At 51.5% G+C, this 10,311-nt stretch overlaps 1 protein-coding gene across 1 annotated transcript; it reads right to left on the bottom strand.

The window, feature by feature from the left end:
• Positions 1 to 1,369: 1,369 nt before the first annotated feature.
• NKX2-6 (NK2 homeobox 6) lies at positions 1,370 to 5,206 on the bottom strand. The gene is made up of 2 exons (XM_057720185.1): positions 4,933 to 5,206; positions 1,370 to 1,995 (listed from the first exon to the last, which is right to left on the bottom strand). Exons 1-2 carry the CDS (start codon positions 5,204 to 5,206, stop codon positions 1,370 to 1,372), a joined length of 900 nt encoding a protein of 299 aa, XP_057576168.1.
• Positions 5,207 to 10,311: the final 5,105 nt, after the last annotated feature.

The following is a 10,311-nucleotide window of genomic DNA, read 5'->3' as shown; positions in this document are numbered from 1 at the left end:
AGTCAGGCATCATTTACCTAGGACCAAGCAGTCCTTGTTTCCCATTTTGGCAAAAGAACAACCAGGGCAGATTCAGAACTGAGAAAATGCAGGGCCAGTACAATTTAATTAAATATTAGAATTTATTAAATAATAGAATCGAACTTTTGACAGGTTAGTGGTCCAGGGGCTGAAGAAGCAGTTTTTCATTTGCTAAAAAGTGATATCCAAGGAAAAAGAAAAGAGCCTGATTTTTCAACTAGCGCCTGCCAAAGACAACTTTCTTATTTGATTCCCGTGTTCTCATTAATAAAATGAGTTTGTTTTCAGTCTTCAGTTTGCATGATTTCAGACATAGTTGCCTCTGGGGGAATTGTAATTTCTCCTAAAGTTCAGGCAAATGGAAGCCTCCTTTTCTGATGCGGAATTTAGAAACCTACAACCCTCTGAAAGAAAACCTACAGGGGCAGGTTGGGAAGGGGATGGAGAGAGGTAACCTCTCCAGAGCTGAATCCAAGTTTCGTTTCCCTAGGGAATTCTTTATGTACTGAAGACTTAGAACTTCTCGGTTTCATTTTTACTTTAATTCGAAGTTGTTTAGCGGAAACCGAGAGGTGGATAGATTCTAATGGCCTACGCACACGGCAAACACACACAAATATATTTAGTCTGTTTACTCAAGAGGCTGAGCTGTATACAGGATATAAAATGCACTGACAGTGAGGGAATAGCTAGAGCGTGGTGGATACCTGCTGGAGAACAATTGTGGCTCCAGAAAAAAGCGCTCCGCTGGATTGATACTGAGTCCCAGGGATCACAGCCGCGGAAGGGGGTGGGGGGGTGCCGATTAACCCCCACGGGAGGACGTGGCTCTCGCAAGTCTTCCTGACTTCCTGGTCCTCCTCTTCCTGGCTCTCCATCCCTCTTCCCTGGCTCATCTCTTTTTCTCCTTCTTTCCCCACCTGTTGCGTTTAATTGGGGGATGGGGCCCTCCAGAGCACCCCGATCACTTCCCCATCCCCGGGGGCCGCTGCACACAAACTAAAGAGCCTCTCAGCACCTGGGTTTGAGGCCTGAAAAGTCACCTGTCTCAAGACTACTCTGACGCCCGAAACTGCCAGCCACCCTCGGCTTTCCTCCCTCCCAGTGCTGCTTCGTGGGCGGCTTGGCGGAGGCCCTGCGTTGCTTCTCTTGGGAGAAGAACGCCCCCAGGGCCTTCAGCTGGATGGCTGGTCGCGGGCAATTCGCAGTCCCAGGGATCGCTCGGAAGAGAAGTGCCATCGGTCGCCTATTTCCTTCACTGCAGTGCTCCCTGATCCCGACCGGGATCGGTTAGCAGAGACGCGGGACGGAGCATCTGGTCAGGGTGGCGTATCCAAGCCAAGACGCCTCACCAGGCCCTGACACCCTGAAGCGTGGCGGGCAAATGGCCCTGCGGGTTGGCGCTTGGTCCACCCCCGCCGAAGCCCGAGCCGGCCTGGGGTGCTGGGGGCGCGGGGCCCGGGGGTGCGCCCGCGTAGTTGCCGCAGTAGCCCGCGCCGTAGGCAGCGCCAGCGTAGCCGCTGAAACAGGAATAGGCAGCCGCGGTCGCGCCATAGGGGCCGGGGAAGGCGGGCGCGCCGGGGCCCAGGCAGGGCTTGCCATCCCGCACCAGCACGGGCACCGCCACCCGGCGCGGCGCTAGCGGATGGCCCGCCAGTTCCAGGGACTTGTCCTGGCGCTGTCTCTTGCACTTGTAGCGCCGGTTCTGGAACCAGATCTTGACCTGCGTTGACGTGAGCTGCAGCGCGCTGGCCAGGTGCTCGCGTTCCGGCGCCGACAGGTACCGCTGCTGCTTGAAGCGCCGCTCCAGCGCCAGCACCTGCGCCTGCGAGAAGAGCACGCGCGGCTTCCGCCGGGGCCGCGCCTTGGGATGCTCCGAGCCTTCCCCGCGCGCGCCGCCGCCGCTGTCACCCAAGCCACGTTCTGGTACCCGGGCCCCGCCGCCGGGGGATGAGGCTGCTCTGAGGCCAGGCTCTAAAAGCACAGGAAGGAACACCGTCAGGGCCAGCCTAAGGCTCAGCCGAGCGATTCTTACACTGTTTTCAAGGGACGTCCCTCCTCCCGGGTAGCCTTCGCTTCGCGTCCCTGTCTCTCCCTTCGGCTGACCCCTCACCCCGTCCCTGAGCTTGTTCCTTTCCCCCAAGCTCTGTCGCTTTTGTAGCTGCCAGACATAATGCAAATTGTGACGCTCTGTGGTACCCAGCGTACAGTCATTTCGCCAAAGGTGGACTCTTTTTTTTTTAAAGCTCTTTATTGGAATATAAATTGCTTTACACTCTTGTACCAGCTTTTGAGGTGCACCAAAGTGAATCAGCTGTATTTATACATATATCCCCATATCCTCTCCCTCCCGCAATTCCCTCCCACCCTCCCTGTCTGGCCCTCTAAGGCATCACCCATCATCGAGTCCCAAAGGTAGACTCTTGATCGAGAGTCTGAGCTTCATTTTCTTCTTAGAATGTCTGTATCTGGGCTGCTCACTGTGACTGCAATTCTAAAGTGTGGGGGAGTTTGGGGAAACTTTTGCTGCAAGCCTATTAGATAGAGACTGACTTCAGATTGCTCTTGGTGGGGGGGGGGGATTTGGGGGGGTGGAGAGAGAGAGAGAGAACCAAAACACGGTGACATGCTTGTCCGCAGGCTCCTGTCTGGCTGATTATCCGTTGTGGCCCGGAGCGCACTGCAGGATACTTGGTTTCTAGACCATGCGCCGGGGTCTCCAGTGACTCCCACCTTCACCCCATCTTTGCTCGCATCCTTGTCTCTTTGGTCATCAGGTGCTCCACTGGCACCAGGAACCCATCCCATCTTTATTGGACGCGATGCTCTGTGATCCAAATTAACAAAATAAAACAAAACAAAATATTTTCTGGCTCCTGATTCTTGGCTCGTAAACTGAGCTTCTCTTTGCGGAATATATACACGTGAGATCCACATTTAGCTTTTTAAACAGCGTCCTCTTTCTCCTTTGGGGTCTCCCCAGAGAGCGAGTGGCATTGGCCTCTCCCTGACTTCCTCTTCGGACCCGGCAGCACCCGCAAAGATAATCCCTGTGCAGCTGTGCTCCGGGCCCACCGAGATGCATAATTTCCTTCCCTTCGTCCCTCATCTCTCCTGATTTGGCAAAGCTCTGTTTTTACCCAAGGGTAGGTAGGAAGCAAAGGCTGGGTTTTCATGGAAATTCACGTCAGGAGAAAACCCGGAACTTGGAAGGATGCATGCTTGTGGCGAGGCGGAGTAGGACGCGCCTAATTGGAGCCGGTACTGCTTGGAACCCGACTCCAAATCCACAACCGCGCTGGCACCATCTCCTGGGGCATGCGGGCTGTTTGGTATTTCAGATTGAGGAAATAAAGCCTTCCTTCAGAGAAGCCTGTGCTCAAACTGAAGACATCTCTCCCCGCAAAGAGGAAAAATATTGACGAGGGTTTGTTTTCTTAGCAAATCAAAAAGTAACAGCTAGCCTTCGGGGACTCTGTGGAACAAGCAGGAACCCATTTGGGAGTCGCTGACCCCGCAGGCCGAGGGGCTGCAAACCATCCCGCGCCCTCCCGGTCACAATTCGGAGCCCCTCTCACCCTGCGTCCCTGAAAGCAAGTTGAGGACGGAGGAGGCGCCCCGAGTCCCCCAGGACGATCTCTTCCAAGCGCGATCGGTGGCTGCCGTGGGCCCTGGGCTTAGTTCCTGGAGCCAGGCGAAGGCCCCTTCTCGGAGTCAACCACAGCCGCAGAAGATTCGCCGCCGGGGTGGGCCAGCAGAGGAGGCACGTGCTGTGGGTGTCTTCAGCTGCCAGGTGACAGCAGTGGTAAGAGGAGCGTGATCCTTTTCTGGCAAAGCCGAAGTGAATGGCGAGTTGGCAGAGCAGCGCTGGGGAAGTTCAGGGTTTAGAGCCTACTGCAGAAAATTCACAGGTTTCTTTGGGAACACAGCAAAGTGTATTGTTCTCCAGGCTCTTGGAGTTGGTGAATAACCAGCCTGCTAGTCGATGAGTAACTCCGAACTAGCATCCTAATTTTCTTCATGTGGTTAGCTTGAGACTTGAATGGAGTGCCCGTGGCACAGCCTGGCCGAGGAGGTCTGACTTGCGAGGCGCCTCTAGGGAGCCCCCAGACCCGCATGGAGGTTGCGGATCCAGAAGCAGAGGTTTGGAGAGACGAAGAGTGGCCTTTTCATCCCCCGGATTGTCAAGACTCTCCCGCAAAATCTTCCCGGGCGGCAAGAGCCAACCCATCACAACTCTCCGTCCACCTCTTCCCTTCCTGTCACTGGATGCAGATGCCAAGGTTGGACCCTCAGAGACCAGGCCCTGAGACTCCGCTAGAGTCGTTTGTCTCCCAGAACAGCTAAAACCCGAGCTGCCCTTACCACGCTCCAGGCAGAGGACCTATTGGTCTGGCCACGCCACTCGGCAAGCCCCAAGAAAAGGCTGGGCTGGGATTGACCCCAGAGCCTAGGGAGTTTCCACTCCCAAAGCACCCTGCTGCTTTGAAGGCTACACTTCTGGCAGACCGGTTTAGGATCGAGAGGCTGAGAGGTGGCAGGGAAAGCTGGTGATGATAGAGCACAGCTAAGATACTGTAGAGGATTTTGCTGTAAGAAAGAGACCCTGGAGTTTCTGAGAACTGTGGCTGTGAGTGGGGTTGGGGAGCTGTTTGTGGGAATCAGAGGACAGACTATGGAAAAAGTGAACCCCCAAGATTCAGGACCTCATTTTCGCTAGGATCTCTGAAGGAGATGGTAGAGGTGGCTGAGGGTCCTGTCTTTCAGACTCTTCAAGTGAAGGAAAACGGGACTAGCATTGGGAGCCGGGAAGACCAGGAGATGCGCGTCCCCACCACGAGCTAATTGGTAATGATCCACCCCTACCCCCTTGATCTCCCTGTAGGAGCCAAGACCTGAGAGCTTACTCACGTGGCTCGCCCATCAGTTCAGAGTCCATCTCTGTGACTGTCTCACAGGGACCCCCAGGAGGATCCGACCCTTCCTGTCTTCTGTCGTTGTCGCCGCTACTGGTGCTGGGAACCTCGCACTGTCGCTGTTCTGGGACTGGTCGCAGGTACTGAGAGCTTTCCGGACTCCTCCGTGCTCCCCGGAGTTGCAAAGCCTCCGGGCTGATCTGTTCACGCTCCAGCCTCAGGATGTCATTGACCGAAAAGGGAGTGGAGGTGACAGGGTTCAGTAACATCCTGAAGGCTCAGGGGGCGGGGCTGGGGCGTCCCCAGTCCACAGTCCCCGGTCCCCGGTCCCCAGCCCCCACAGAGCACAGCGCCCTGAGTTTTCCGTTTTGTCGCTGCAGACCCCGCAGACCCAAGGTCTGCGACAGACGCCCAGCGTCCCAGACTGCGCCTTGCTCTGGGCCCTCCCTGCCAGCCGATCAACCCGGACCGAGTGACAAAACCGCGGACCCCCATTGGTTCCGGCAGAAACCACGTGTTAACTCAGCATGCCCCCCCCAGCCCCTCGCCCCAGTCCTTTCTTCTCGCGCCCTTCTAATTCCTCTCCAACCCCCAGCCACCTTCCAAAAAGTTTGAGTTCTCAAAAGCAGGGAAAACGCGAGATAGCGTGCGCACCGCTCGTATCTCTGTGAATACAGTACAAACGGGAGCATCAGAGGTCAACCCTGGGTTCCTCAGGACTCTCCTAGAGGGTGTGCAGGGATGGAGGTGAAACCCTTGCTCTGCAACCCGAGTCGGTCCCTCTGGCCTAGCTTTAGCTCAGCTCTCCGCTCTTGGCAGAGGAAAACTCGGGTGGAGACCGCTGGGCACCGGAGGGATTGGAGCTGCACGCGGGACTCGAAGTGCGCGCATGGCAGGAGCCAGGCGGCTGGGGGCTGCTTGCGGGGAGCAGGGGCTGGACCTCGGAGGAGAGAGTCTGGACCCTCCACGGCCTAGACTGAAGTGGAAATGTCTCACTTAAAGCCGAGTCCGGGTGTAGGCAGCAGAGATCTGCCACTTTCCAGGAGGGACGTATCAGCCCTGGAACGAAGATAGGACTTGGGAGCTGTTTTGGGGGAGCCCCTGGGCTCTTTGTAGGCTCCTCGAGTGACTGGGAAGGAAGAAAGGTAACAGCTCCCACCCGGATGTAGGCTCACCTTGCCCTTCACAACGCAAGTTTCTTCTTTTCCTCCCCTTTGTCCTCCCTAAAGTTGATTGTCTTGAGTGTGCGTGCACGTGTGTAATAACTGAGGCGCCCCACGACGGGGTGGGAAGCCTCAGATCTTCAGAAAAGCTCCTTGGACACAGCTGGCACCGAGGAAAGGGAGGCAGTGTGGACAGTGGTTATGAACACGGGGGTGGAGTCCACAGGTCCAGCCAGCGCTGTGGAGCATATCAACTGTGGGCTTTGGACAGAGTATTTCCCCTTCCAATGTGAGGCGGAATAAAAACAACAACAACAACAAAGATAAGAATAAGCCCATTATAGGATGATTGTGAGAATTAAATGAGATAACGCGTATGAAACCATCAGCGGTTGTTACGCCTCATGTTACATGGTTCAGTCAAACATGCTTTGGGGACAGCAGTCACAGCACAGAATCTGAGAATTTAAACAAAATTTTTTCATCCAACTGAGATCGCATGGGAATTCTTTTTGGAATTTCAGATAAAATGTGTCTTAAACCTTCTCAGGAGAATTCCATATTATAAGAACTGACTGGGTATTATTATTTCCTGAAACCCAGATAAACTGTACATATCTCTGCAGGCGAGTGGGCACAAAATTTCTTGCAAAAATTCGTGCAGAGTTTTGGCAAATTTGATGGTTCAGCCAAGAAATAATTTCTTACATATGGTATCATGTAATCTTTACATCAAAGATATACCCTGAGTGTTTCCAGCTTCTCTTTTCTTTTCTTTTTTCTTATCTTTCCTTTGTGAAGAGTCAAAAATCAGAAAGGTTAAGCAACTCTAGAGGTGGCCCAGCTTGTCAATGGCAGCGTGCACCTGGACACCTGTTTTGCCAAAACAGAACACCCCGCTCCTTTTTACCCCAGAAACAGACATTGCTTTGTCCTCAGAGACATTAACATCTTTCAATGACATATATTTATTTAAATTTTGTTATTTTTTCTGATTATAAAAGTCATGCACATTTTGGAAAAAATTAGGAAAAGTCAAAAAGAAAACAAGATGCATCCAGAGATATTTGATCTCACTTCCTTCTTTATATATTTTTGCATGTATGAGCTCATAGGGTGTATGCGAGCTTGCATATTTTAAATTTACATCACGAGCATGTCTAGTTTCATTGAAGAGTTTTTACGGATATATTTTTAAATAGCAATATAATAGTCCATGTTATGGATGAACCATAAGGACTGTTTATACTTCTAGATTATAGCTAATTTTCCCCCCTGTCACTGTGAATAGGCTTCAGAGAATATCTTTGCGTCTTCATCGTTATCAACATTTTGGATTATTTCCTCAGGATAAATATTTAGAATCAACAATGAATCAAATATTTTAATGCTCCTAAAACATAGTCCACGACCTCCTAGAACAGTAGTATTACGGTATCCTTCTCCCCAGAGGTGCAAGCGAGTCTTGTAGGCGATTATTTACAACAACCACCCGGACACCCCAAAATAGTGAATTTAGAACATTTCCATCCAGAGCTCTCCGGATAGGCGCCCCGCCCACTCTGCTCCAGGAGTCGGCTGAGTCCCCGCCTTCCAAACTCGGCTGGGAGGGGACCCCGATTAAAAACTTCAAGCCGCAAAACGTTATTCTAGAGTCTCTCGGCCGGACTGCCGCGCTCTAGGAAGTCTTAGAAGATAGGACACCTTGGAAGAAATTGGCACCTGCAGCCCTGAGTTCAAATCCTTGCTCTCAGGTCCCCAGCCTTGCCTTTTTTCCCCTGGTTTGCTGCGAGGATCAAAGATCTGGGGCGTGGAAAAGATTCCTAATCCCTCGCAAGCGGTGCAAACACGAATCTTCGTTGCCGAGAGGGTTCAGGATCCCCGCGGCAAACCTGGAGAGCCGGGCCCACATCGCGCTCGCCCAGGAGAGCAGCGGGCCGGGAATCTGCACCTCGGCGCTCGGGTCTCGGCTCCCAGCGCTCTCCGCTTGCCCGTGCCTCGCGCTCCCGGAGTCGTCTCCTGTGGCTGGGGATCCCCGGGCTCTGGGGCCTCGCGGCAATCGCGCCGGGCCTCCGCATCCCTCCCTTTTCTCCCCATCCAGCGCTAGGACTCACTGAGCCGCGCGGCAGAGAGTGGAACGGATGCGCCAATCTCGCCCTTTCCGGGTCTATCGCTTGCAGCCGCGTTAGGGACAGCCCCGCGGCGGGAGGAGAGCGCGAGCAGCCGGCAGCTTGCTGGAGCGCAGGAGTCGGAGAGGGGAGGGGAGGGGAGTAAACCTGCCCCGTGGCTTGAGCGGAAAAGCCAGGAATCCCGGGGCTCTTAGGCGCATACCCCGACTCGGCGCAGCCGGGACAAGGAGATGCGGTATGTGGGGGGTGTGTGTGTGTGTGTGTCCCTCGGGCATGAGTGGAGAAGTCATCATCTCTGTTCTTAAAATAAGATGGAACAGGCTATGCAGGGGGCGGGGGTGTGTGTGTGAGCGGAGCGGATCTGCCTTACTCCACTCGCCTCACACCATAAAACGCTCAAAAATACTAGGTCCACATATGCGTTTTGAGCGCCTGCGGTGGGCTAGCGCAGCTCAAGCTCTGAACATACTGAGGAAATGAGGGGTCTCAGCCCTTTAATTTTAACTTATGCTTTTAAAAACATTTTAAAATTAATTTTTATTGGAGTATAGTTGCCTACAATGTTGTGTTAGTTTCTGTTGTACAGCAAAGTGAATCAGCTGTACGTAGACATATATCCCCTCTTCTTTGGCTTTCCTTCCTATTTAGGTCACCGCAGAGCACTGAGTAGAGTTCCCTGAACTATACAGTGGGTTCTCATTAGTTATCTATTTTATACATAGTATCAATAGTGTATATATGTCCATCCCAATCTCCCAATTCATCCCACCCCACCCCACCCCCCAATTTTATCCCATTCTTGCACGGGAGGCAGACTCTTAAATCATTCCCATGCAGTGTGATAGCTGGCACAATCATATGGAATTTGAGTACAGTATTTATTGAAACTCTTCCCACCCACGGTTAACAAGAGTCCTTTTCTCCTCTATTTCAAACCTTGCCAAAACGAAGGGATTTCTTCTCTATAATTTGATACACAACAGGCTACTTCCAGTAAAGTCTGGCTCTGGGGCCGGTGGGCTTCCAGGAAATCAACTATCTCTAAGGTCTTTGACAGGAGTCCCCATTAGAGTGGACCAGGGCTCTGGGTCTGTTATCACAGCTGTATCCCAGGGCCTGGGCTAGCAACCAGCACATAGTAGCTCTCCAATGAACATTTGTTGGATAGAGGAATCTGCCATGTTTGCCTGGGTACAGTTCTTCAGATACCCTGGGGACTAGTTCCGTAGAGTCTGGCCCTCTGGTAGTGGGGAGACTGACTTGCCAAGGTTTCCTTTGCTGGGATTCATTTTAAAATATTATAATAGCTTGTTTATGTTTTGAGTATGTGAAACATTAACATAATTCTAAAAGTCAAAATTAAGCAAAAAGAAGTGGCCACACATCTTTATCCTTTCTATTTCCATTCCTCTTTCTTTCCTGGTTCCTATATACTCCCAATCTCATAGTTTTTTTCCTCTCTCTGAGCAGCTACATGTATATATTTCCTATTTCTCTGTCTTCCTTAGCTGACAAGATAGCATAATATGGGGACTCTTTCTTGTTGTTATAAAGCAGTGACATTTATTAAGATGTTTGGGCTGGTATTATTGCTTCTGACTGCTACCTGTGGATGGATCTGCTTTATAACACAGGATGTCACAGCTGCAACAACGATGTCTATGCATTTTCTATCAATACCTGCATCAAAATAAGCTATTCCATGTCTACAGTATACTCAGGACACTGAGAATCAACCACGATTTTTGACTGCATAGATCTTCATAGCCTTATTTTCACAGAATGCCTAATTGTAGTTTTAAAATAAATCCTTTCAAAACAACTCATTGAGTTTTCTTCTTTTTTTTTCTTTAAAATGATACTTTCTTTTAAATGATGGTTTCTCATGTTTTCTTTTAGCTTAATTAATTCCATTTTATGGACAAAAAGAAAAAACCCACAAAAACAAACAAACAAAAAACCACAGATGGTCCCAAACACAAAGAAGAAAATCAGACTCCAGGTTTTCTCACCACTGATGCTGGTTTTCTTTCTGCCATATTCGTGTGTTACAAAGACATCACCCTTCACCTCTGTGTCCCA

The sequence above is a fragment of the Hippopotamus amphibius genome, chromosome 2 (genome assembly GCF_030028045.1).
Source record: "Hippopotamus amphibius kiboko isolate mHipAmp2 chromosome 2, mHipAmp2.hap2, whole genome shotgun sequence".
Classification (NCBI taxonomy): Eukaryota; Metazoa; Chordata; class Mammalia; order Artiodactyla; family Hippopotamidae; genus Hippopotamus; species Hippopotamus amphibius.
The sequence above is the reverse complement of the archived record's forward strand: the minus strand, read 5'-3'. Positions and strand labels throughout refer to the sequence as shown.

Excerpts from the sequence above, each read along its gene's own strand:
- NKX2-6 (XM_057720185.1), bottom strand. The coding sequence starts at position 5,206 with ATGTTACTGAACCCTGTCACCTCCACTCCCTTTTCGGTCAATGACATC. Across the intron at positions 1,996-4,932 it reads TGAACTGATGGGCGAGCCAC|AGCCTGGCCTCAGAGCAGCC; the intron begins GTGAGTAAGCTC and ends CTGTGCTTTTAG.